The following is a 25,238-nucleotide window of genomic DNA, read 5'->3' as shown; positions in this document are numbered from 1 at the left end:
AACTTTGAAGAGTGGTGTTGGCTGAGTCGAACAAAAGATAGTTAGTTGAGGTTTATCAATGCTAATAGAAGTTCAGGGAAGAGAAGTTGTGTACCTTAATTGTGTGTCAATTCTGATGGATGGTAAGTTGACATTCTCACAGTAGTAATGTCCAAATTTTCAGAGTTTCAGGTTGAGAAATTTACAAAAGTTCTGCAAAAATCTGACCTCAAGGTAGACTCAGATTGTTGTTAAGAATGTCAAAAAATCATTGTTGAGATAAAGCCATCAAAGATGATGTATTCGAGTTATACCTGATAGAAGGTCGGCTAGACGACCATAGACGGGGATGGCTGGCCAGCATTGGCCTTTGAATATCGGATCGCAAACAACAAGGAACAGATAAAATACTGCCTAACCCATGATTTGTCCTTGGCTTTGATAGTCCATTCATTATATTGGATCATTTCTTGTTGTCAACTGTAAGGAAATAGGAAATCCAAAGTAACAAAGGGGTAGCTTCAAGACTTGGATCCAACAAAATTGCACAGGTCTAGCAACAGATTTCGATCCTGTGCTCTGCTTTATTGTTTCTAATATCTTGGTACTTGTACTTAGACTGAATGAAGTTGGGGGTGATTGTAACGAGAAACTTGGTGGGAAGTCATGAAGAGAAATTAGTCTACTCTCCTCTTGGAAGCACTTCCGGAACTTTTCATCGCAATTGCGGCTTTAGTCCTAGAATAATTAGCAGTGGCTTGAGGCTGAAAGAAGTGTGAATCGAGCGGAAAAGGAGAAAGAGCGGATAGCGTATTCGATTATGGTAGCAACCATAGTGTATGGAGGAGTAGTGGCACTTTATTGGCTGACATAGAAACATGGTTCGAAGAAAATGTTAGGAAGTTATTCAATGGGATATATAGGCAATCCTGAGAGTCGTGGCATCAACGGTTGGATGTACTCAATAGTTTCCCTTTTGTCCCGAGGTCATCATTCTACCTGGGTAGGTTGACATTCAATTTGATCACAAAAGACGATCCTAAACGCTCGTGGAATAAAGACTAGAATGGCTACATAGTATATAGCTGCCGTGGTAGTACGTCCAGCAGTGTACCGGACTTTTGGAATCTGGTAGTGTGCGATGATCACGATGACTGGATCTATGGATGAGATTGAAGTCTGTATCTGTTTGGTCTTATACCGCCTTTTTCTGCCGATACCGAGCTGATTATGTAAGTTCAATGCGTTCGCAATCTCGAGCTGTTGACAAGTTGCAGACAAGACTGGATTTCACCGAAAGACAACGATGGTACAAGTCACATACTGGCATGAATTTGACGACAGTTAAAAGGATGATGAGATTCTTATTACGACGAATCTTCTCAAGACCATCTCACCAGCTAATATATGGGGCCCAAGCACCATTCTAATCACCTCAACAATTCATATTATCGCAAGGTCATCAGTCTGCAGTTCAATCCGTTGTAGAATTCTTCCTTTGCCTTTACGGCTTTGTGCTACAAATTTAATTCGTTTTCCCGTTCACTCTGAACAGCCCATTCCCTACTTACATGAAAGCAATCTTGGCGCCATTCATGCTCTCAACGCCCATCTTGATCAATTGCAGGAACTCCAACTCTGGATCTCGATTTTCAATCACCTCAAACTTCTGCGTCAGCCTTACCAAGACATAAGCAGCCTGGGTCATAGCTTGTTGTTGCGCAGGGCATATTCTTGGACCTCCATAGAATGGAAGGAATTCCCAATTCATTTTACGCCCAACAAAGCGATCAGGCCTAAAACTCTCCACATCATCACCCCAAATGTCGCTGTCGTGGTTCATGCACCATGTGCCAAGCACTACTGGTGATCCTTTGGGAACAAACACCGGCTTTGTTTGATCCTCACCACCTCCTCTTGGTAGAGTAGTGTCGCGCACCGCAGCTCGCCATATTCTAGCTGCCGGACCAACAGTCCTAACAGTCTCTTGCAACACGTACCTGAAGTCTGCTAATTGTTTTAGCTTTTCAAATGACAACGGAGCATCGCCCAACTCAAGCGAAATGCGACGAAGCTTGTTCCATTCGTTCGGATGACGAGCAAGCTGGAAAAGGGCATTTGCTACTAGCCTGGACGTCACATCCCGTGCTGGCGCAAAGAAACCTAATACGTGATACCGAAGTGCAATGGGATCTCGGATCTGCTTAGCCATTTCGTGCAACAGGACATAGCGCTTTCTCTCAGAGGGTGCGCTATCAGAATCCGTTTTCGCAGTGTCTTGAAGAGCCAACTTTACTTGTTCGTCTACAAATCGATGGACCGTCTTGTATGACTTCTTCCAATTCGGATCCTCAATAAGTCGTTGGTAGTGGAACTGGAACCATGGTGCGTCGCGCCGAGCACTGACCCCTTTCAACCCCTCAGTAAACGCTTCAGTGAACTCAATGCTCTCAGGCGACCCTTGTAGTCCATTCAAAGAGCGTCCAAAGATAAAATCCATAGAGGTGTCTAGGAACTACGCCACGAAAATGTCAGCGCTTGATCACACACTATTTTTGCGAGCCACATACTAGTCTATGCAGCAATGGTTGAATATCAAATGTCTGTCCCTTTTCCGGAATCAACTCCAAAAACTTGTCTACACAAGAAGCAAAAAAGTCGAGATCTGATAGTTCTGCTCTTGCGAAAATAGGTTTCGCTAAATCCCTCGACAGGCTCCAAGCAGGCCCATCTGAGAAAATACTAGGTCCCAAAAGTGGCCATTGAGCTGTCTCTCTGTCTGCATCCTTTCCAAAGTCTTCCGCAGCTAGTGCTGCTACATGTTGAACGTTTGTCGGATCACAAGTATTGAAAAGTATCGTACCACGCCAAACTTCCGAGAAAGTCTTCCCGTAAGTGTCGAATTGCGACTTATATAATCTGAATAGGTGGCCCTCTTGAACGGCCTGAGCTCTCAGACGGGCTAAATCAGTTCCTAGGACATCCTGATGAGGATACTTGTTTGGCTCTGCGCAGTTGTGTTGGCGCTTCAGATTCCGAATATTCCTCGATCTTTTCAATTTTGGCAATAAAAAAACCAGGGCGATGACTATTATCACGATTATGTATCGTGTAAGTGGTTGTTGCCCACTATAAAATGGCACATCCATAGCGCCCTATTTGAACGGGGATTTGGGGGAGCTTTTGCTTCTCATGCAGACTTACGATCTCTATATATTGGAGAGCCAACCTTGGATATGAGAATGTTCACAGACACAACGCATATCGAGCGCGGAAGCCGAAAATGGAAGTCCAGCTAGGGATGATTTTGGCCCTCTACAATGTAAGATCTTACAAGTTAGAATCAACAGTGAGCATAGTGAGAGTCTCGTAATTGGTGGAAACTTTATATAATACGTAATACCTAATGTGCATGGAAGGAAGCGTCATTGAGGAAACCCACTTCCCCCGAGTTGAATATCGCGATAGTCTACCGTCATTCTTATGTAAATGAAAACTTGCTTCATGCCTGCTGTTACGTTCAATGCGGATCCACTAGGGTAGTACAAGGGTCCAGAGATAAGCTCATGTTGGCCGAAGGCCGAAATATCAACGCTAAGTCTAATGTATCGCTAGCGCATTGCTTGTTTGTGGTAATAAGGCTTATTTGCTGATCTTATCCTTGAGATAACGTTGTAATCTACATGCTCGGATTCGTTTATTTTGTCATTTCCAGGGTGTTATGTAGACCCACAATCTATCTGAGTGGCAAAACTGCCTTGGGGTAGCACCAGCCGTTTATTCCAGTAGATCCTAGTCACTGCGCATCCTTGAAATTTATCCGGGTCATTCTTCCCCCCCCCCTCGTTTACTAGTGACTACGAGGCAAAAAGCTTCTTGTTCTATTCTTCGTCTATCTACTTGTGTAGAACTTGGCATAGAGGTTAGCGTTCCGTTTGTCTACATTATTTTCATGAGAACGGGAGAAAGTGGATGCCATTTTTATGTTCGTGCGGTTCTATTGTATCATGTAGGTCACAAGTCAGCCCTTCGTTTCTACTGGCTCAATGTATTAATCCGGACCTTCAGCTGCTACACCTATTCCATGCCCTTTCAGTGCCTCAGTAAATAGTGTTACCAATGCTAGGCGACGACAAGACTCGGTATGTCGGCGATTCTGCAGTCAATGCGTTTCCCGCAGATGCAAACTACGAAGAAGCAACGTTAAAAAACGGTCATTCACCTCGATCATCCTCGGATAGCACCTCTGATAGTTCTATAAGCGACAGTGACAATGAGCAAGTCCAGCTTATCGAGTCTGATACTACTCACACCCGTGAAGGAGGGGTTGCCTCACGTGAGACAGCAGAGGAGCCTCTTAAAAATGAAAAGGAGAAGCCCGCGTCATGGTTTTCCCTGCCCAGAAAAGATCAGCTTTTCATCTTAGCCCTGGCACGTATGGCCGAGCCAATAGTACAATCCAGCATCAACTCATACATGTTCTTCATGCTGCGCTTTTTTGACCCATCACTTTCTGATTCGACTATTTCTTCACAGGCAGGTTACCTCGCTGGGGGGTTCACGGCTGCACAGTGCCTCACAGCTATGGTATGGGGTCGCGTGGCCGATAAGGCTTCGGTGGGCAGAAAGAATGTGCTTATTATTGGCTTGTTAGGCACTTTTACATCCACCATTGGCGTTGGATTTTCTCGATCTTTTGCGCCTGCGTTATTTTTTCGTTGTCTTGGAGGAGCTTTGAACGGAAATGTTAGTATCATGCGAACTATGACTTCTGAAATCATCCGCGAAAAGAAATACCAAACAAAGGCATTCTTGTTAATGCCAATTATGTTCAATGTTGGTATTCTCTTCGGCCCTTTAATTGGAGGTTGGCTGCAGGATCCAGTTCACACTTTTCCCAGTGCGTTTGGACCTGGAAGCAAGCTTGGTGGCAAAGATGGCGTGGGATGGATGATTAAATACCCATACGCGTTGCCAAATTTATTCAATGCCTTCCTTTTGCTGCTTTCGCTGTGCCTTGTAATTCTAGGTCTCGAAGAGGTATTTATTAGCCCACAAGTTCTAGCTTGATTCCACTGACACACTCTCCAGACACACATCGATCGTCAGCATCTCTCTGATCCAGGCCTCAAGGTCGTTCGTTCTGTGGCTCGAATTGTTTGCTGCAAATCGCGTCAAACTAAATATGCTCGCTTAGGAGTGGAAGAAAACACGAACGATGTTGAAATGACAACACCTTCCGAACACAATACAGAACCTAAGAGCTCATACAAACCACGTGCAAAGCTGCCTCTCCGACACCTACTTCGTCGCAACGTTATAGCTACTATGGTTGCTCACGGTCTTATACAAGGCCACACAAGCGCCTTCCAGAATCTTTGGTTCTTGTTTCTGTCTACGCCTCGCTTTAACCCCGCCAATTCAGAACCGTCTTATACACCACACCCTCCTCTTTTCTTCACAGGAGGTCTGGGTCTTCCACCGGCTACTATTGGAACTGCAATTGGTATCATTGGCGCAATGGGTTTGATGTTGCAATTTGGTGTCTATTCATGGGTAACGCACCGTTTGGGTGTATTATATGCATACCGCTACTCTCTAGTAATATTTCCGCTCGCGTACGCTCTCGCACCATTCCTAGCACTGCTTCCCACAAAATCAGCATCGCCACACGCAGCAGACGGGCCAATGATTTGGATAGGAATATGCAGTCTACTATTCGTAATAGTCATAGGTCGTACCTTTGCACTCCCCAGCTCACTCATTCTTATCAATAATTGTACACCACATCCGAGTGTACTCAGTACTATTCATGGTATTGCGCAGAGTGTGAGTGCTGGGTCAAGAACATTGGGCCCGCTTGTCTTTAGCGCGGTGTATGGACAAGGATTGGAGAAAGGGATGGTGGGGATGGCGTGGTGGATTTTGATGATTGAGGCTTGCGTTGCTTTTGGCGCGAGCTGGGTGGTTTATGAAGGTAATGGACATGAAGTGAAAATGGAAGGAGAATCTTAAGGATGATTCAGTTTGATACATATGGATGTTATTACGGGGTGTATCAGCTACACTAGAAGCGATAGGCAATCTTGGTTGTTGAAAATTAGAGTATTTGTAGAACGACTTAGTAGTATATTCTACCTTTCGATTCCATTGCTGCACACAAAAAAGAGTAACGTGAACTCTATTTGCCATGAACCTCATGAATATGCCCTTGAACGAGAAGAGACCCACAATATAATACAAGTTCTCCGGCTAGGTAAGCCAAAGCTTATCTTACGTTCCACAATTTTTATTTCACAGGGCTACAATGCCACGGCACCCCTCCATGAACCAAGCAGATTCTCCACTTTGCGGGGTGTGTCAGACCACTACCTACATGTGTTTTGACAACAGAACTTCGAGTTAGTCTGTGATAAGAAGGTGGCGGAATAATGATTTTGCTAGTTTTGTATTTACACAGAGAATTTTGATGGTCAATTCCCCTGGTTCGTATAAATTACCAGATCTCTCTAAGAGGTAGGGAAAAACTCTTTTGATTTTTCTAGTGCCTAACATGTCTAAAGCTCTAATGACTTGAAAAGGATAGACGTGTAGAACAATATAGATATCCAGAGTAGCTAACAAACTAATAACTAAGAATTATTAAAGAAAGCTCTTCAGTCTCTGGACCAATCGACGAAACAATGCTAATTTTCACCCCCATCCCCCATGTTTCTTATGAACTCGCATCATTTTGATTTGAAATTCGGCCTCTCAAAGCTCAATCTCCTGATATATCACTTGTACCAAACACTAGATTTAGATGTCGTACGATGCGCTGGAACCTTCCAAGTGTGCCATATCAGCATTGGCGCGTTCCGCGTCAGCGATAATAATCTCTCTATGTCTCTCGCTACGGGGTACGAGTTGGAACTTCAAATTGGCTGGGTAGCTGACTAGCCCGTAAGTGAAATCGTTCTCGTCTGGAATGTATGGTTTGCCATTGATAGTAACGGGAAGAACATTGTATGCCCAGATCAGTCTAAATTGATGAATTAGTGCTGAATACTTTGGGTAAAGATTGTGATAACAATGAAAAGCTAAGGGGGTGTACTTACCGCGCAATAACGATATACATCGATTGAAGTGCGACGTGCATACCGGGACACATTCTTCGACCGAAGCCAAAACAACCAAAACGGTAGTTGAGGAGCCTGGGGTCATTTGTCTCCAAGAATCTCTCCGGTATGAATTTCTCGCCCTCGGGGAATACCGCTGGGTCTTTCATGATTTCGCTGATGCAAATTATGTCAACTGATGAACTATCACTTTTGTTTTTTGTGAGAACTTACGCGGCGTTGGCATAGACAGAGGCGTCTTTCGGAATTAACATGCCCTTATAGGTATAATCCTGGGTCGAAGAGTGAGCAATACCTGTTGGTGTTACGAGCCGCCATCTGAAATAACGATGTTAACAGCTGATAACACACATAAGATTACAGATACGTACCTCAATGTTTCCCTAATAAAAGCGCCCAAGTAGGGTAGTGATTGCTGATCTTCAAAAGTTGGCATGCGATCCTTTCCAACAACTGCATCTATTTCGGCCTTTGCCTTCTGGAGACATTCCGGGTAATGTAACATGGCCACTAAAAGTACGAGATATCATTAGAGTATTTCATGCTAATTTATAGGAAAAGACGTACGGATTGCTATTTCGAATGCGGTGGTAGTCTACGTCAATATTAGCTTGTTGTCCTATGAGAGAATGAGTTAAACTTACCGTTCCGATACCTGCAGCCCATGGAGCAGAAAGAGCATATGCTAGCTCGACGTCATCATTCATGTCTAACTCCTTTTGTTTTGTAAGACCATAAGTGGATGTGCATGGGACGGCGGTGCCATCTTGCATCTTTCTTTTGACCTCGTTCATAGCTGTTGTATATAATTTTGTGTTGGTATCTCGATGCTTCTCAGGCTCATGTCGGAACCATTGCAGAGGACGCTTTGGAAAGTGTTAGTGGTAATTTTTACACAGGAAAGCATGGCTGACTTACTGGGAGCCATAGCAATATGGGCCACTGATCAATTTTTCAGTTAATTGCGACGACATTACATGCTGGGAAGTTAACTTACGCTCTCAAGGGGAAATCGACCAGGTACTCTGTTGAAGATGAGTTAGCATAAAGAATCTGATTGATCTTTATGGCATAGACACTTACTTTGTACTAAAAAAAGTATGAGTACTTGATCAACACACCTCTACACACCGTGGTACGGATGTAACTTACCTCTCAATGTCTAGAGTGAAGATTAGCAAATATCTCAAAGATAAGAAGAGGTTTCTACTTACATTCTTCTTCCTGATCATGTGCTACGCAAAGAGGGTCGTCAAGAGATGTAACGCGACGCCCATATCCCATATAGAACATCAAAGATGCGGTGTACCTATCGAACTTGAGTTACTTTCACGTATCTATTGTAGGAAATTCGAACGTACCTTCGGAGAATTTTGTGTTGCTTAGAGGGGTCCTCATTTGTCAAGTAATCATGCATCAAGATTGCGGATTCATTGATTTGCATAGGTTTGACTTTAGGTGCTACTTGGGGACTGAAGTGCGAGTTTTGTAGCTTAAATAAAATTGTTAGTCAGATTTAGATTAGTGATAGTCTTGGAAAGGGGAGTCAGACTGTTCGCCAGTTTCGCCATTTGGGCCCGTAGGTCATTGAGAAGCCACGCAGTCTTGAGAAGAGAAATTCTCTAACTTTGGTTAGCATCCCAATCCACATACTCTCTCGTCAAGTGGGAACCTTACCCCATTATAAAGTGTGGACGGCTGGAGAATGTTTCACCAGCTTTCTCGAGAATGTCTACAGCGGCCTCCATGGTCCCGAGCACTGGGGAACGTTAGCACAACAGGAAGCGCTTTCTCTAATGAAAATACATAGCATACCGATATTGAGTTGTTGTCCAGTATAGAAGGTTACTACATTGCCTATAAACTGCTGTCAACAAGGCAATCTTCAAGTCCAGAAGAGAAAGAACGCCGAACCATATTGTTCGTTCCATGATTTGAACATGTTCCAGCGATCATTATCTAAGAGGTTCGCATGATCACGACCTGGAGGTCCAGGTGGTAGTTTAGCTGAATCATACTTTCTGTTCGATTTTATCAACTGAATAAATTTGACACCGGCTATGGCTAGAACGAGAGGAATAACGAAGAGTAATAAGTTTCCCATGATTCGTAGTAGGAATGATGTTGTTGCTTGGATCAATAGAACTATTCATATTGACAAAAGGAGTTCACAGTCTTCTTATACTATTTCAGGTGAGTGTGAGAGTATGACAGTGATGATGTTGATGCAATTTTCTTGTTATCATGACAACCCTAGTCTTCTTGAAGTTCCACCCGTGTATTGAAACTAGCCATACTGCATCACTGTACATTTGAGAAAAAGCTACACCTTTCGACTTCGCCGGCATAACATCTTGCGCGTATAATCACTTCAACGTGGTCCCCTATGGTATCAACAAAACAGAGATTGCTAGATAGAGTCTCCTGGTCGTCAAGATCTGCAACCGTCGTATGTGATGATTATGGCAGAGAAGCTGTGGTCGAATTAGACTACCTTACGATGACTTCACGGACGTGCTACAGTACATTCTACATTCCTTCCATGGATTTGAAGTCAAGGTAGGAAATCCTTTAGAAATATGCCTTGTCGTTGTGTCACTCGGGCCTCGGGTTCCGCTCTACTTGACCGACTCAGATCCACTAGACCCGCGTTGAGCGGTAATCTAGGTGGCCTTCCTCTGTTAATGACGAAAGATCTGTCCGATATGGAAATAATTAAGCAATTGAGGGAGGTGAAGGGAGTCTGCATATGCTTGAATGCACTGGCTTATCATTTCCTAGTATGGTTAGTGCTTATGGCATGTACCCCTGAACAAAATCTCTCGCCAGGCCTATCCGTAATCGAGCGAGCATGGGTTAACTAGCGCGCGAGACTTCGTATGAGGACTTGAGGACTAATGGATAGATGGATGTGCCATTATCTACACAGCGGTTGCTGTATTCCAAATTGCAATCGATGATAAAAGTTCTTGATTCCTGGATCTTTTTTCCCATGTTCGAAATCTTGAATCCACTCAGATTGTTAAGCTGCATTCAAAGTTTCGAAATAATTTGAAGCTTGGAATCTAGTTCGAAGTGTTGAATTTTTTGCACCTTCAATATCTTTACTATTTTTTGTTTCAAGCCGCAATTAATCCTTAAAGCTATTAAAGTATTATTTGAGTCTAAATTGTTTATCCTGGACTCACAGAGCAGAAAGCGACATTACAATGGAAGTGACATGGCGGGCTCACCCCCTTCCAAAAGAAACCTCTCTTATTGCCATAGACGTTTTCACTAGAACGCAAGATGATCAAGGGCTCCACGGCTTTCAAAATAGTCAGATCGATGACTCCTCTGTGGCATCAAAGTTCCTTGTTCAACATCTTAAAGAAAGCGATTGCGTTATCCGACTGCTGTTCCCAACAGTCGGTGGATACCTTGTCCAATCGGACTTCCTAGACAGACGCCTGATCGATTGTAGCGACGTTGTTAAAATTCAGACATTTATATCACTTGATCAACATTTTGAGGGCATTATTAATATTAATGCCTGTAATGCGCTCGGTATTGCCGACATCTCAAAGAATGCTATTGGAGCAATAGTCGTATCGTGTACAAACAGAGCTTGGTCCGAGGCTGATGCAGTAGCGCTGGATAGAGAGCTGACGCGACGGTTTTCGTTTGCATGGCATTCTGCAAGACAGACCCCAAAGCGACGATTGGCAGTGATCCGTCCTGGTCCCCCTTCACACCTACTCAGTCTCTCAAAGCTTGAGGATCTTGCAATAGCGGCTACGTCGCTCAATATTGTACTCATATTCTTTGATGATTTGTGTCATGGGTTGGCGGGTGCTGAATGGGCACATTTGCGCGAGGACTTCGTCCCTCTGGATATGACACTGGACGAAGACATGCCTCAGCGGATCGCTTCGGCAGTCTCTGCTTACCCAAAACAAATCGATGGAATTATTGGCATGTACGAACCTCTCCTCACTATAGTTTCAGAAGCAGCTACTTTATTGGGATTCTCTACCTTATCGCCAAAATCCGTGTCGATGGCACGTGATAAGTATCAAACCCGCCAATTCGACCAAAGTCTCTTCTGTTACAGAATACAAAACATTCCAGATCTTGAAGACGTTATAGCTCGCTATAGGACTGTTGCACCTCTATCCCTCCCACTCATTGTGAAGCCAGCAAATGGGTGGGCTTCAGAGGGGGTTTGCAAAGTAACATGTGAGGACGAACTGAGAGACGCAGTGCTTCGATTATGGCAACCTCCCTTCTCTGAAAAATACGGCCGGAATAGCCAAGGCTTAGTTTTAGTTGAGCCATACGTAGATGGTCCAGAAGTTGACGCTAATCTGGTTCTTGTCGATGGAGAGATTGTCTTCTTTGAAGTTAACGATGACTTCCCAAGCTCCGGTGATAGCGACGGACAAGGATTTGTCGAAACCTTAAATGCCATGCCTTCTGCATTGCCGGAGAGTGAGATTGATGCTCTCCGACTCAGATCGCATGCTACTGTATTAGCCATGGGTTTTAAAACAGGTATATTCCACGTGGAAGCCCGAGTTCATAATTCCACTTTCGCTTTTGCCACGGGAGACGATAATATCCTAGATCTTTCAGTGAAATCGGAGATCGCAGATAGTAGGAACAGAACTCCTACAGTATTTATACTAGAGGTCAACCCGCGACCACCAGGAATGCGTACACATACAGCCATTGCACGAACGTATGGAGTGTCGTATCGAAGCATAGCGCTTCTCACTGCTCTTGAAGACCATGAGCGGTTGCGGGCCTTGGCGGTCCCTTTCGTTGGTGGCGCACAATATGACATGCAAGTCTTGTTTATAGCAGCACAGAAAGGTGGAGTTTATCAGTCCGGGGATGTTTGTTCAGCTATATTAGAGCGTGAGCCAGACTTAAGTAGCCACGTCAAGCAGTCCATGGGGTTTCTTCACAATGGACAAGAAGTTCCTGACCCAAGGGGTCGAACAAGCGGAATTGCTTGCTTTTGGATTGCTTCTCGACGGGGGAGACGAGAAGCTAGATTGATTAGTGAGAAAATCCAAGAATTAGTTTGGGAACTCACAGATGGGTTTTAAGATTACGATTACTGTATAGGGCTTGACTAACGATATAAACCCATTGTGTGCTTTGAATTGTAAAGGAGAAGATGGGAATCCCGCCGCCACTATTCCTCGTAGAGCTTTGTTAGATATAGATTACATCACAGAAATACTTCTCCTCAATATCGTCGGAACGAATATCAAAGTAATTTCTCTTTTTTCTAACTTTTGGCATTTAGCCAATTCCCTCATCTCCGAATACATTTTCTTTTTCCAACTCGGCAAAAGAATCAAAATTTTCATCACCATTCTTCGTGTGTGTTGCAAGAAGCTTAAACCAAAGTGGTGAATTGTTGCTCGATAGTGATGTTCAATGAGTCAAGACATTTCCACCTTCTTAGAGAAGATTATTGAGGCTCTGAGGGCCACAAAGCAATTCAACAAAGTTCTTCTTAGAATCCTCACAACTTTGATTTTTCTTTCCAGCACTTTTGATGCAATTATCCCTTGTTAGCCACCCTTCTTTCCGCCTGGACTGTCCTTGTCACAACAGTATATCCCTCCAATACGCGACACCAATGTTTCCAAGAGCTAGAGTTGACGGCCGAGATGACGAGAAGCTTTTCACTAATGTATCGAATCGAACAATACGAAAAGTTTGAAACACCAAATCCCATTTGAACAATGTACTGCGGTTATATGTAGATTTTCCCTTAATATTGAAACTAGCAAAACAATAATTCCTCCTTGCTTACCAGCCATGTTTCAACAGCTCTTCCCAACAATTCTGTCCTTGTCTTTAAGTGCGTCTGTTACCTTTCCATACGGATAAGATACCCAACCTTCCATTGATGTAAGGTATTTAATACCAATGGTAGAGGGAAATTCTGATAGTAGACAAGGTTGTAAATAGCGATAGTTAAGAAACACCCCTAAACTTCATGCTCCCATCGATCATTTTGGATCACGCCCATATCCTTCGTCGAAGTCATTGCCTAAACCTATTCTCCACGTTTGTTAGTCGTTGCTGGCTGTCTGGAAGCAAAAAGTCACCTCCTTTGAGAGACCATTATGCCTCAATTTGGTATAAATCAATCAAGAAAGCGGGTTCTGGCTTGATGGATCAGCGATCGCCCAATGCCACGCGGCTCGATTTACAATCACCGAAGTTCAATGGGATATTGCTTCTGCCACAATACTTACTAAGCTTTCAATTGGGCCCTTTGTATCTAAGTTTCCAAAGCCTGATATTGGTGTTGTAATGGAACTTCAGTCTTTCTGATTGATTGGCACGTTAATAGTATTAAGTGTATTGGCATTTGATAATAATCATTATCTATTGGATGAATGAGAATCTCGGTTCCGATTCTTGCCCTTTTTCAATGGAATATTTGCAAATGAAAGTCTTTTACAATATTCAAGATGGCTGTAGCCCTCTTTGAATTCTAAAATTATATGAAAATCATTCGCAATAGAGAATGGGTTTATTTTCAAAGCAAAATTCTGCAATAAACCTTCTTCCCCCTCCCCCTCCTCTTCCTCTTCCTCTTCCTCTTCCTCTTCCTCTTCCTCTTCCTCTTCCTCTTCCTCTTCCTCTTCCTCTTCCTCTTCCTCTCCTCTCCTCTTCATTCTCTTCCCCTTGATATTTAATCAATTTTACAATCTCCAGATACAAGTTCTCTTTATTTACATTTTCATTTTTTGTCAATGATTTCTGAATAAAATCAAGCCAAAGTGATGATCCTTTGCCTGATGTTGATGTTTGCTCATTTGATGATTTCTTTGATTTCGTTTTTATGAAATCCAAGATGATCGAAACTCTTTCTAGCATTGATTGTAACAGAACTTTAGTCTTTCTGAGAAAATTTGGTTCCTAGGTTATTGTAATTCATAATTGGTAGTTCTTTTCTATGCAAACCAAATATGCTTCTGGGGTATACCTATCACGTGATATGGTGGCAGAAAAGTATCTCCATTAAGCGAAAAATCTCAATATAATTTTAGAATGGTTGATTTGCCACAACAAATCACACATCTTTGATGGTCTAACGGTCATGATTTCCGCTTGTCACCACTATGACAAGTCGCGGGAGACCGGGGTTCGACTCCCCGTCAGAGAGTTCTGGTTTCATGCGATAACTTTTTGGCGCGTTTTTGGCTGATTCTAGCCGGTCTTTTGGTAAAATCGCATGCAGCTAGCTGGTCAATGATGTGAGGGATTTGTCTGTTTGTATGGAATCAGCTCGTAGAATGATTTGTGCAAAATTGCAATAGACCACTTGTTCCCCGCCGAGATAAGCTGTCAACATCGCTGCAAAGGCTTATCTTTTAGAGCCAATCTATCTTTATGCCTTGGCAGAAGTACAAATCCTGCAGGGTCCGCACGTACCCGTTGTGCCCACTCAACAAATCATGACTGGTTGATTGCCGCTATCTGTAAAACAGAGCTGAGGAGATGTCTGGTTAGCACTCACATGTATCAAGCAGCTCTGAAGCATACAAACCAACATTCAGTTTTATACGGCAGCAAGTGTGCTTTGGGGTCGAAGTTAACATTGAATCAATATATCCCATACGATAATTGCTTGTTCTTTGCCATCATTGCCGAGTCGCCTTACTTGTAGTCTTATATATCTGCCCCCTCCCCACCTTTCGTTCTCACGGGAAAGCTACGAGTGTGTCCTTCTTTTAATGCAAAACTACGCATTCTCGAGTATACAGCTGTTGGAAGCAATTCTATGTTTGAGTTCACCATTGCTCCATCAATCCTGACTTCCTTAGTATAACTATGATGGAAATCCCCAAAAACCTGCCTCTAGGGCAGATCCTGATTTTGTGTATGTTGCTCCAACCCAGCTCGGAGCTACCTACCAGTATAATTCATGACTTATTATTCATACAGCACTCTCTAGATTTGCACATCCATTTGCGTACTCAGCGTCTCTACCTTATATCCCAATGCTCATGAGATATGTTGGTGTTCCTCCAGAGACACTAGGCTTTTGGGTTGGTGCTGCTATTTCCTGTTTTTCCATCTGTCAAGTAGGAACTGCTATACTATGGGGCCATATCTCCGATCACATTGGTCGAAAGCCCGTAATTATGATGTGTAGTATGATGATTATGATTGGCGTCCTCATGTTCGGGTTCTCAACACAGTTATGGATGGTCCTGTTAAGTAGGGCAATCATGGGGTTCAGTAGTGGAGATTCTGGAGTTATCAAAACGAGTCTAGGAGAAACAATCAAAGACAAAGTTATTTTCCATACTCCTCATGTCTTTATCTAAACGCTGATATTATTTGAAGAAACTCCAAACAGTCGCCTTTTCCATTCTTCCACTTGGACTCAATTCCGGGTGGGCAGTAGGTCCAATTCTGGGTGGTCTCGCGGCAAATCCATACCACGTTGAGCCCGGAAAGCCACATGGCGACAGGTTCTTGGAGAGATACCCATATGCTCTTCCTAACCTCATTGCCACGGGGTTCTTTTTCGTTAGTTTGTTTATCGTATTCTTCGGATTCAAGGAATCACTAGAAAATAAAAGGGGAAAGTCAGATTATGGGATTATGTTAAGAGAAAGATTTGTTGCCGTAACGAGTAGATTCTACAATAAATTAAAGGGCAAAAATGATGGAGACGAAGACAAGGAAGAAGACGATTTGGAGACCGCTCCTCTTCTATCAGACGAGAACTCTTTACCAACAGCTATTCTCAACGTCGCGGAATTCATCCCTCCAGTACCCGAAAATCCACCATCAGCGACATGGAAGCAAGTCTTGGATCGACAAACTGTCATGTGCATTGTTTCGTATGGCTTCCTATCCATGCACTCATCCTCATATGATTCGCTCATATCCGTGTTCATGCACCATGCAAAACAAGATCCTTCCTCGCCTCAAATGCATCTTCCCTTCAAATTTAATGGCGGATTTGGTTCCGGTACGTTTTCAACTTCTTAGCATGAAACTTCCCATTAATAAATCAACATGCAGATACCACAGAAATCGGTCTCATGTTCACCATCTTCGGATTTTTCTGCATGTTCATTCCCCTATTACTTGTCGGTATCCTCAACCGATATTTTCCCGTCCTGCGCGTCTTCCGTTACTCGTCCAGCATTGGGATTCTACCCATCTATCTCGCTACTCCTTTCACAGCCCTTCTCCCCAAACCCGCAAACTTCATCGTGCTTAGTATTCTCTTTGCTCTGAAGGGATGTATATGTGATTTTGGGTTTATTTCTGGTAGCATACTTGTTGCAAGATCATGCAAGATTGATAATGGGAGGGGGAGAATCAATGGGTTACAGACTATGGTTAGCGCGATGGCAAGAATTGTAGGACCGCTTTGGGCGGGGATTATGTTGGATTTGGGAGCGAGGATAGGATATATAGGGATGGGGTTTTGGGCAGGTCCGGCCTTGGCTGTAGTGCTGGCTTTGTTGCCTCTTTCGTTGATGACGGATGATTAAATCCATGGGGAAGAGATTGAGCTTGGAAGATATACATAGAGATATTTGATGTAGATTATAATGGAAACATAGATTCGAAAAACATTATGTGATATTGACTATCATTCTCGAATACAATTATTCCCCACAAGTGGGTGCAATCAACATACACTTCCGTACTACCCCAAACAAGTTGCTTCGAAATTTTGGATACTAAGCCGCCAGTCAATGCACATTAACCAATCACCACATTCCAAAATATCACCAAAGAGAGTTTCGGGTATTTCTTGTCATCTGCTGACGCATCTTCACGACTTTGTAATCGATAGCATTTGATCGACGGAAACATATAAACTTCTCATTTTGCGAATCCCATCAAATTACCATACTGCAGTGTCTTAAGGGAAACCAAGGCCCTTCTCATGACTTCCCAAATAACTAAGTGAGAAAATAACGATAATTGCAAACGAGAAATCTATGCTGTGAAATTCTGCCAAGTACATAATCCATTGTACAACTAATCGGTGTCGAAGATACTGAAAACAAAAACTCTCTAATAGTCGTACAACCAAATCAACATACGAGCAAGATGAGACCAACGAAAACTGCAAAGACTAAATCAGGGACTTACAGAGCCCCGATAAGATTTTCAGATCTAAACACACTTGTAAGAACTTCTCTAAGACTAAGTATTGCCATCCATGATAGTCAAACCGCCTGTTCCCGATTCGATAGCGGACTCCAGAGGGGTCGCTTCATCGAAAGCCTTTTTCGCAAGCGTGTCTTCAGCCATTTAATTAGTGAAATATCCTTCCGATAAAACAGGAGGGTAGAACATACCAATATCAGCGGGCAGAGTTACAATGCCCTTGTCATGTAGCGTGGCAAGGCTATCCTTCATCCAAGTTCTGCAACTGAAAGTTTCACCTGTCCGCTTAGATATTGGACCAAAGTCTGTGATAGCTCGCAAGGCTTGGTCTAAAGCCGCCTCAGAGGATAGAAAGTCAAGCTTGTAGGCAAGACGATGGTCCTGGAGTTTCGAATGTTGTTGGTTAATTTCACTTCAAGTGTCCAGCCGCCGGATTTGTTCGTTGCATGGTAGTACCATCCCTTTACTCCTGAACATGGAAGGAATATTCCCCAGTGCTGAAAATTTTAAGCAGATGTTTTCGGGAGAGAGTAGAAGTGGGAAGGTCTTACGAATGTTCCAGGTTGACCTCGTGTATTGAGGGTCATGTAAAGGGCGCCGTTTTCGAATGATGATGACATTTGAATATCGTATAGATTGATGAAGTAGAAGATTTGGATAAATTATATACTGTATTGAAAGGAAAGTTTTTTTATGAAATGCTGAAAGAACAATCAATTTCTAGAGGAGGATGAAAGATTATATACTTGACAAAACATAACAAAATTCGGCAGTATCAATAACTTCATAGTTAAATTAGAATGACCAACGAGATCTCATTGAAGATGGTTTCAAAAGAGGAACTTGAAAGTGCAACTCTGGGAATCGACTGGTCAACTCTGTCAGTTGAAGAGGAGATATATGAAGAAAGCGCCTATCCAAACGGATGAACATCAATATTTGTGGGGTCGATTTGGGGTGGAGATCTATAGAATCATCATAGGCCAAGGTGACAAGAACTAGAATAGATTCTCTCTTTTCCTCATTTAAATGGATTCGTCAAGGTCGAGTTTGGTCTTTATGAACAAGATAATTTGCTGTCGACACAAAGTTGTGATGGTTGTAAGAGCCTCGCCATAATGTCCTCCTATATTGAAGCAAACCAATTTTGTTTTGAGGTGGTTAGAGACTCACTTGAGTCACTTGTTGAACCCATCCAACATTGTATGTTCCAGAATGGCCATCTGGTTCAAACATAGGTGAAGCCGACGATCCGCCGCTGCTGTTTGTAACCGCCGTCGCGTTCCAAATAAGCATCTCGATAGACCACAAGAAGAAGAAGAAGTTGCCTGCTTTCTTTGTTGGATATAACTGTTGGTTACTACTTGGTGATCAAGAATCACATACTGCATGTAAAGTGTGCTTCTGAAACCTTTCTCCTGTGATTAGCAAAACTAAAAGGCTAACAGCCCTCATGTGTGGATTAAATGCGTCCCTCACATGACTTGCAAAGCAAGGACTACCTAGGTAGCTAGTGCAGACACTTGGCCAAAGTATCCCACTCAACTCAACTCAACTTGACTGGACTTGACTCAAATTCTAACAATTCCATCTCACGCTCATCATCTTTTATTTTAAGTTTAATCTTCATTCTCTCTTGAGCCTGTGTCGCTTTGTTTGTTTTATAGCTTCAGGGGCTATGGAATGCGATAAGGCTCGTGCCATTAGTATTGTTCGAAGTGCGGAACTTGCACATCCCGGTCTCCCTTTAGTTGAAGCATTCCTCGGTGATGCCATAGATGGCGAGCAGGCTGCAAGATATTTGTCACAAACTTACGTCGATGATAGAAGTAATTTTAACTTTGTACAATTCCTAAAAGATTGGAAAGATCTGCTAAGGCTTTGTAAGTTCTATCCCTAAATATGAATGGGCCCACTGCTAATTCATATCAAGTCCATGTGGAATCTTCCCACTTGAGAAATCTGAGCTGGGCTCTGAAGAGAAGAGTTGCGAAAAGAGATAAATGCCGATGCTGTCTGAACGGCGTGCGATGTCGATTCTGGAGCAATTGGAATGTGTTTCCCATTATACCTCCGACTGCACTTTGTATGAAGGAATTAGGGCAAACAAACCCGATTGCATATGTCTGGCAATTTTTCTAATTTTGTTTGTAGCAAAGGTTATTTGATATGCTTGGTGCATTTACTACATCTTTCCACCAAGACCTGCTCAAAGACAAAACTCTAGAGAATCAGATTCGTAATCATTGGGTTTTGAGCAAGGATGCGGCAATGACCCTTTCGAGAGGGGTGATAAGGCTCAAAAAGCTGGAAGGAGCAAATTTCCTCATGCCTTCCCTTCCTTGAACCTATCCACGCTAACTTTACACAGTACAGCATCCTGTATAACAATATTGGCGGCAATGTTCCAGCGATGTATACGTACAGCCAACAAGTCAAGTGGAAATGTGATCTAGTTGATCACTCAAACTCTGGAATTGAGAGTCCTGACCCGTATCTTCTCGAAATACAGTCTCGGCTCTCCAAGGCTCTAAAGTGGGCTGAAATTGATACGAAGATAAACAGTCGCCCATCCTTACGCCGAAGTCAAAACACAAGTAGCAGTTCTTTCAGAGCATCGATCACTACTACCTTTCTCGTTATGTGGTCTAAGTTCCCTGAATTTATCCGATTCAAGACCTACCGAGTTTTGAGAACTGCTGGATCATATCTCTATGGATCTCCCATGAGAGGAGTTCAAAGGCTACCATTCGGAATGTACCTCAAATATGGTCCAGAATACGACGCTGATAACCACGCCGGAGAATTCAACGCTCTTAAAATTGTGCGAAGTCGGACTTCCATCCCTGTTCCAAATCCCATAGATCTCTTAGTCTCACTCACTGAGTCCTTTCTTGTGATGTCCCGCATCGAAGGTGTACCTGCTGGACACGCTATAGACGAATGCAGTGACGAGGAGGTGCATCAGATGGCTCAAGATCTACGTTCCTACATCGCGGAGTTACATACCATAGAACAGAACAAAGACTCCAAATACGCCATCACCAGCGCAACCGGGGGTCCTTGTTTGGACTACCGTATCGATAGTGAGCCAGTAGGTCCTTTTCCCACCGAGAAAGAATTCAGTGAATCATTGCAGTTGGGGATACTTCCTGGATTGATGCATCGTACTGATCACAAGATATTCTTTACGCACGCGGATTTGAATATGAGAAACATCTTGGTCAAGGATGGGAAGATCTCCGGCATTGTAGATTGGGAGAATTCCGGATGGTATCCTGAATATTGGGAATATACCAAGTGCCGTTTTTCGGTCAAAATACACAAGTGATGGGTGAAGATGATAGATGAGACATTTGAGGATAAGTATGAGGAGGAGTTGGCGATTGATAGACAATATTGGGATTACCAAAGCGCTTGGTAGATTGGATAAAGCTTGGAATGTATAGAGCAGAGAATTGATGGGGAAGAAGAAGATCTGCTAGCGCTGTTTGACTAGGTACTGGTGGGTACCTCCAGGGCTAGGTAGGTAGTTACTGCATCGGGCTTCCACGTGATCTACCGACTTTTCTACTGAGGAATTGGTTTATGAACATCACCGAGTCGGTTATTAGTACTCAGTAGGCCTTACCAATTCGAAATTCAAGAACAAGATCTACAAATCAGTCTTCCTCATGATGTTGAAGTGGTTCTATTGAAGGGGATACACGTGTTAATCTATCGTAATTCACCTCTATCTAACGAGTGACATGGCCACCAATGCCTCTATACTGCGGACGATTTCTCAAACAGAACAGGCCCGGGGAATTCATCCTTCCTTCTCAGCAATCCAAATCAAATCCTCCTCGAAAATCATAATTTCGTATAATTTCGTACCAGCTCGTATCAACCCCCTGTTTCTCTGCTGACTCATCTTTAATCTATCCTCCAGTCTAGCAACTGGAAGAACGGGCTTGGCTCCTTGGCTTCAAACTGAGACCAAAAAATAAGCTTCAAGACTTTTACCCAAGGGATTTCCAAGCCGGGAGTTTCGCTTTATGACGTTTTTTCTTTCTATGTTTTTGATTCCTTTTGAGGGCAGCCAAGATATAAAACATCGAGGGTTGGATATTTGCATTACGCGGAGACTAATCGATTGATTGATGGGAGTAACTTCACATACAATACCGCAATACATCTGCCGGAATGCCACAAAGTATATTTATTACTACCTAGGTACGTACCTATCACTCAAACTAAAGTGGCTGAAGAGATGACACTGCACACGAAAGACATTCAGGATAAGCCTGTTACCTTCCCCTGTTCACAATGCCGAAACCCCGGAAACACCAAGCTCGACTCGCACGAATGCCCTTTGAATGAAATGTGGAAAGTTACGTATCTGATTAATTTACACTGGGGCTTTGTGACTTTAGATCTCTCTACGCGTATTCCGTTTCTAGAAGTCTGATACGATTTCCCTTGAGGGTTCCATACAGAGGACGTGCGGGACTCTAGAGGGAGAAGCAAAACACAGCCTTCAAGTACGAGCTGAGCGACATAACTGATAACATCACCGAGGTTTGATTGTGGCGGATGGATGGAGTGAGTGGGTGAGTGGGTGAGTGGGTGAGTAGATGAGTGGCTACACCTGCAGTCATGAATAATACAAATTGGGTTCAAGATTGGGTCAACAAGGTATATCAGGGGGTCATGCCATATGACAATCCAGCCCTGTACTTACTGAATGGGGAAATGATCCATTGATTCTCCTCCAGGTGGGCAATGTGCATGCATGGTACGATGGTACCTACGAGTAGGTAGGTGGTAGGGTGCCGGGTGTAAAAATAAATCTATGAATAAAGTGCAATTTAGTGAATGACCGACCCAATGTATGTGCTTGTTTTACCTTTTAAACCCCTTCCTTCCTTCCTGCTTTCTATTTTATATCTCTCTCTTCTTATCAACAATCTCTACCTTTGATATATAATCACTCCATATACCACTTTCAAAGAACCAATTCAACTCATTCCATCTCAATCACCAATCTACCATCTACCATCTACCATCTAATCAAAATGCCTTTCGAAGCCCAACAACCCCAAGCTCAACAGATGGAGATGTCCACTACCAATGGTCCCATCACCGAACAACCTGTTTGTCTCTCCCTTCTCAATCATATCCCGATCTCCCGTTTTCAATCTCGATGTCTATCTTGCAAACGCCAGCCTCAATCAAATAAAACAAATCAATGTATAATTACCAAACACCAACTAACATTTTCACAGCGTCAAAATGAGGGTATGAGCGCCGATGTATCGATGCGTGGTGGTGGTGGATGCTGGTATGTTTTCTACCTTCCTTTCCTCTCTCCTACAATCCCATTCATCCAATCTGTCAAAAAGAACAAAACACTAACCATGTTCCCCAAACAGCGAAGCATGTCTCGCCTGCTGTCTCCTCGAGGAAGTCTGCGCTTGTTTGATTTGTGAGGAGTGCTGTTGTTAAACGCGTTTCTATGGGGATATATACACAGAGAGATGCATACATATATGTATCTAGAATATAGATCGTACACCTACTGCGATGGAGTGGAGATGATTGATACCCGGTTGTTTGCGGATGCGGATGCGGATGTATATTGCGATGGAGTTATAGATATGAATGCGATAGTAGAGGATACGGGATGAGAGGGGAAACTATGAATTTCGATGTTTTTACGCGGATGATGAATTGGGGTCGATGAATGCGATTAGTATGATGCAGGATGGGTAGATTTTTCTGCTGGATGAGGAACAAGCAGAAATGTATTTTGCGAATATCCAAATATTATATCTGATTTTTTATCCTTTATGAATTTCTACGTTTTTACTTCATCATTTCATTCCGTGCATGTATTATCACATTCCATTCCATTCCCATTCCCATTCCCATCCTACCTTCTTTCTCCACGATAATCCACAATATGAGCGATTTTCCACTCCCTTCCATTCGATTTCGCAACCCTTTATTTATTTGCTCGTTTCATTTCATTTCATTTTAGTCTCACCGCTCGTACCTGACTAGAGGAAGTACCTAGGTACCTACTTACCTCGTGAGAAATAGAGTTGCAAAAATTGAAGTTAAAGTTGCGAACATGTCGAAGTATGGATGGGCACAGACTTCACGCAACGTGTGTGCGTGCGTCGGTTTAGCCTGGGTGTGAGAGTTAGAGTTGAGTGGATTGGATTGGATTACTGGGTAGGTCCACGGGTGAGTGAGTGGGTGGGAGGTATCGACGTCAAAGGTTTTGAGCTCTGACCCGCGACCATATTTCCATTGCGCGGCCAGGTCCTCGACCTCATACTTTGGGACATCGTAATCACTATAAAGTATGTGAGAAACATATTCTCGAACTGCAAATGAGGTTGCTTCGAGCGGGAGAACTGAAGGAGCACTGGTCATTTTGAAGAAACTTGGGAATTTGAAGTTTGTTGCAGTGATGAGTGTTGAGTTCTGATATCAGATCATGGGTCTGAAGGCATCACAACAGCGGGACCAACAGTTTGCATTGTATCAGCTTGCGTTGCTTCATTTAAGAAAATAAGCGTGTTGAGTCAGCAGGTTCATTTCTTAAATACATAGTACCATCTAAACTCTATAAACTTAGAATCTATCTAATGTTATAGAGGTATATACTACAATATGGATTATAAGATAAACCTAAGGAATTAGTATTAGAATCTATAAAAACAGTATTATAGGGATAATAAAACTAAAAAAACAATCAAAAATAATAATAATTAAATAAATAATTGATAATTATAAAAATAAATATAATACTAGCCATTGGGGAAAAAGAATTTTCAGACTATAAATTTATAGAATTTCTTTTTTTCTTTTTAATTATTATAATAATTTTGAAACTCTATGAATTTGTAAATTTTGAATTCTTTTCTCCCAACAACTAACATTATTATAATACAAAGTATTATATATAAATTCTAATTCTAATTTAAATTTTATTATAATATAATACAATATATATAAAGGCTAGCCCCTAAGCCCCTAATCCTTACTATACTTGAATTTAAATTATTATTCTTATATTCTTATTATTCTTATTATTCTTATTATTCTTATTATTCTTATTATTCTTATTATTCTTATTATTCTTATTATTCTTATTATTCTTATTATTCTTATTATTCTTATTATTCTTATTATTCTTATTATTCTTATTATTCTTATTATTCTTATTATTCTTACTATTCTTATTATTTGTTTTAAGTATAACTCTCTATAGGGAATAATATGAGAAGCATAGAGTAGAAAGTAATAATATTAGAAGAATTAATATATTAAATATATATTTCTAATTTTGAGAAAAAAAGCTTTATATAGAATAAAACTATCACGGTTGTGAGCTTAGGGGACTCAATACAACATGTGATGGTAGGCCTTCGAGCCTACCTCATATCGAATAGGATCCGTACACATATAAATTGTATAATTTTCATAATTTAAGAGAATTAATGAAAAGTCTTTGTACTACATTATACATAGTTGATTTATTACTAATATCTATTCTAACAATTCTTTTCATTCAACCAAATAGAGCAATTTATTAACTATTACTCTTGTTGGAAATCATATATATATGATACTAAGTAGTATGCTAGTAACAATATCCTTTTTCTATTCTAATAACCCTACAATCAACTATCAATAGTATTATAATTTCAATAAAATGAATGCTTAAAGGCGTAAAAAATCAGAACCTATATAGCCCGATCTCAATTCAATCGAGTATCGATATTAATCAATTCCTTCAAGATATCGACATTAATACATAAGTGATCCAAACGCGATCATCCAATGAAAAGATTATATTACTAGCTCACCAACTTCAGAAAATAAAAGAAGAGATGATAGTTATAAAGAAAGCCTATAAAGTAGCTATAAACAACATCTTATATACAACCACCCTAATCGATTATAGCGACCCTATAGTCATACCGAATA

General features: G+C 42.0%; 10 protein-coding genes across 10 annotated transcripts; 5 read left to right on the top strand and 5 right to left on the bottom strand.

Annotated features, from left to right (window-relative positions):
* Positions 1 to 1,546: 1,546 nt before the first annotated feature.
* EAE97_000673 (uncharacterized protein) lies at positions 1,547 to 3,128 on the bottom strand (the record flags this gene model as incomplete). The annotated part of the gene is made up of 2 exons (XM_038871183.1): positions 1,547 to 2,494; positions 2,550 to 3,128. 2 exons carry the CDS (start codon positions 3,126 to 3,128, stop codon positions 1,547 to 1,549), a joined length of 1,527 nt encoding a protein of 508 aa, XP_038738544.1.
* Positions 3,129 to 4,098: 970 nt separating this feature from the next.
* Positions 4,099 to 5,994, top strand: EAE97_000672 (uncharacterized protein; the record flags this gene model as incomplete). The annotated part of the gene is made up of 2 exons (XM_038871182.1): positions 4,099 to 5,019; positions 5,071 to 5,994. The coding sequence occupies 2 exons, from the start codon at positions 4,099 to 4,101 to the stop codon at positions 5,992 to 5,994; spliced, it is 1,845 nt and encodes a 614-aa protein (XP_038738543.1).
* Positions 5,995 to 6,777: 783 nt separating this feature from the next.
* Positions 6,778 to 9,201, bottom strand: EAE97_000671 (uncharacterized protein; the record flags this gene model as incomplete). Its single annotated transcript, XM_038871181.1, has 15 exons — positions 6,778 to 7,000; positions 7,077 to 7,253; positions 7,311 to 7,415; positions 7,469 to 7,607; positions 7,665 to 7,692; positions 7,742 to 7,963; positions 8,016 to 8,039; positions 8,095 to 8,122; positions 8,250 to 8,259; positions 8,312 to 8,406; positions 8,459 to 8,589; positions 8,650 to 8,719; positions 8,775 to 8,856; positions 8,913 to 8,954; positions 9,012 to 9,201. 15 exons carry the CDS (start codon positions 9,199 to 9,201, stop codon positions 6,778 to 6,780), a joined length of 1,566 nt encoding a protein of 521 aa, XP_038738542.1.
* Positions 9,202 to 10,306: 1,105 nt separating this feature from the next.
* EAE97_000670 (uncharacterized protein) lies at positions 10,307 to 12,190 on the top strand (the record flags this gene model as incomplete). The annotated part of the gene is made up of 1 exon (XM_038871180.1): positions 10,307 to 12,190. One exon carries the CDS (start codon positions 10,307 to 10,309, stop codon positions 12,188 to 12,190), a length of 1,884 nt encoding a protein of 627 aa, XP_038738541.1.
* Positions 12,191 to 13,486: 1,296 nt separating this feature from the next.
* EAE97_000669 (uncharacterized protein) lies at positions 13,487 to 13,783 on the bottom strand (the record flags this gene model as incomplete). Its single annotated transcript, XM_038871179.1, has 1 exon — positions 13,487 to 13,783. One exon carries the CDS (start codon positions 13,781 to 13,783, stop codon positions 13,487 to 13,489), a length of 297 nt encoding a protein of 98 aa, XP_038738540.1.
* Positions 13,784 to 14,942: 1,159 nt separating this feature from the next.
* Positions 14,943 to 16,627, top strand: EAE97_000668 (uncharacterized protein; the record flags this gene model as incomplete). Its single annotated transcript, XM_038871178.1, has 4 exons — positions 14,943 to 14,991; positions 15,057 to 15,409; positions 15,462 to 16,095; positions 16,149 to 16,627. 4 exons carry the CDS (start codon positions 14,943 to 14,945, stop codon positions 16,625 to 16,627), a joined length of 1,515 nt encoding a protein of 504 aa, XP_038738539.1.
* Positions 16,628 to 17,090: 463 nt separating this feature from the next.
* On the bottom strand, positions 17,091 to 17,929 carry EAE97_000667 (uncharacterized protein). The gene is made up of 5 exons (XM_038871177.1): positions 17,807 to 17,929; positions 17,669 to 17,752; positions 17,447 to 17,636; positions 17,238 to 17,389; positions 17,091 to 17,159 (listed from the first exon to the last, which is right to left on the bottom strand). Exons 1-4 carry the CDS (start codon positions 17,873 to 17,875, stop codon positions 17,292 to 17,294), a joined length of 441 nt encoding a protein of 146 aa, XP_038738538.1. The 5' UTR covers positions 17,876 to 17,929; the 3' UTR covers positions 17,091 to 17,159; positions 17,238 to 17,291.
* Positions 17,930 to 18,933: 1,004 nt separating this feature from the next.
* Positions 18,934 to 20,679, top strand: EAE97_000666 (uncharacterized protein; the record flags this gene model as incomplete). The annotated part of the gene is made up of 5 exons (XM_038871176.1): positions 18,934 to 19,138; positions 19,189 to 19,379; positions 19,410 to 19,544; positions 19,627 to 20,568; positions 20,596 to 20,679. 5 exons carry the CDS (start codon positions 18,934 to 18,936, stop codon positions 20,677 to 20,679), a joined length of 1,557 nt encoding a protein of 518 aa, XP_038738537.1.
* A 1,463-nt stretch (positions 20,680 to 22,142) lies between these two features.
* Positions 22,143 to 23,108, top strand: EAE97_000665 (uncharacterized protein). Its single transcript, XM_038871175.1, has 3 exons — positions 22,143 to 22,390; positions 22,523 to 22,578; positions 22,670 to 23,108. Exons 1-3 carry the CDS (start codon positions 22,313 to 22,315, stop codon positions 22,740 to 22,742), a joined length of 207 nt encoding a protein of 68 aa, XP_038738536.1. The 5' UTR covers positions 22,143 to 22,312; the 3' UTR covers positions 22,743 to 23,108.
* Positions 23,109 to 23,169: 61 nt separating this feature from the next.
* On the bottom strand, positions 23,170 to 23,678 carry EAE97_000664 (uncharacterized protein; the record flags this gene model as incomplete). Its single annotated transcript, XM_038871174.1, has 2 exons — positions 23,170 to 23,239; positions 23,326 to 23,678. The coding sequence occupies 2 exons, from the start codon at positions 23,676 to 23,678 to the stop codon at positions 23,170 to 23,172; spliced, it is 423 nt and encodes a 140-aa protein (XP_038738535.1).
* Between the last annotated feature and the right edge of the window lie 1,560 nt (positions 23,679 to 25,238).

The sequence above is a fragment of the Botrytis byssoidea genome (genome assembly GCF_014898295.1).
Source record: "Botrytis byssoidea strain MUCL 94 chromosome Unknown BBYS_001, whole genome shotgun sequence".
NCBI classification, from domain to species: Eukaryota; Fungi; Ascomycota; class Leotiomycetes; order Helotiales; family Sclerotiniaceae; genus Botrytis; species Botrytis byssoidea.
The sequence above is the reverse complement of the archived record's forward strand: the minus strand, read 5'-3'. Positions and strand labels throughout refer to the sequence as shown.

Coding starts and splice junctions, on each gene's coding strand:
- EAE97_000667 (XM_038871177.1), bottom strand. CDS start 17,875: ATGTCATCATCATTCGAAAACGGCGCCCTTTACATGACCCTCAATACA. Junction 17,753..17,806: donor GAGGTCAACCTGGAACATTC/GTAAGACCTTCC, acceptor TAAAATTTTCAG/CACTGGGGAATATTCCTTCC. Junction 17,390..17,446: donor AACTCTGCCCGCTGATATTG/GTATGTTCTACC, acceptor AAATGGCTGAAG/ACACGCTTGCGAAAAAGGCT.
- EAE97_000665 (XM_038871175.1), top strand. CDS start 22,313: ATGCCTTTCGAAGCCCAACAACCCCAAGCTCAACAGATGGAGATGTCC. Junction 22,391..22,522: donor GTCCCATCACCGAACAACCT/GTTTGTCTCTCC, acceptor ACATTTTCACAG/CGTCAAAATGAGGGTATGAG. Junction 22,579..22,669: donor CGTGGTGGTGGTGGATGCTG/GTATGTTTTCTA, acceptor TTCCCCAAACAG/CGAAGCATGTCTCGCCTGCT.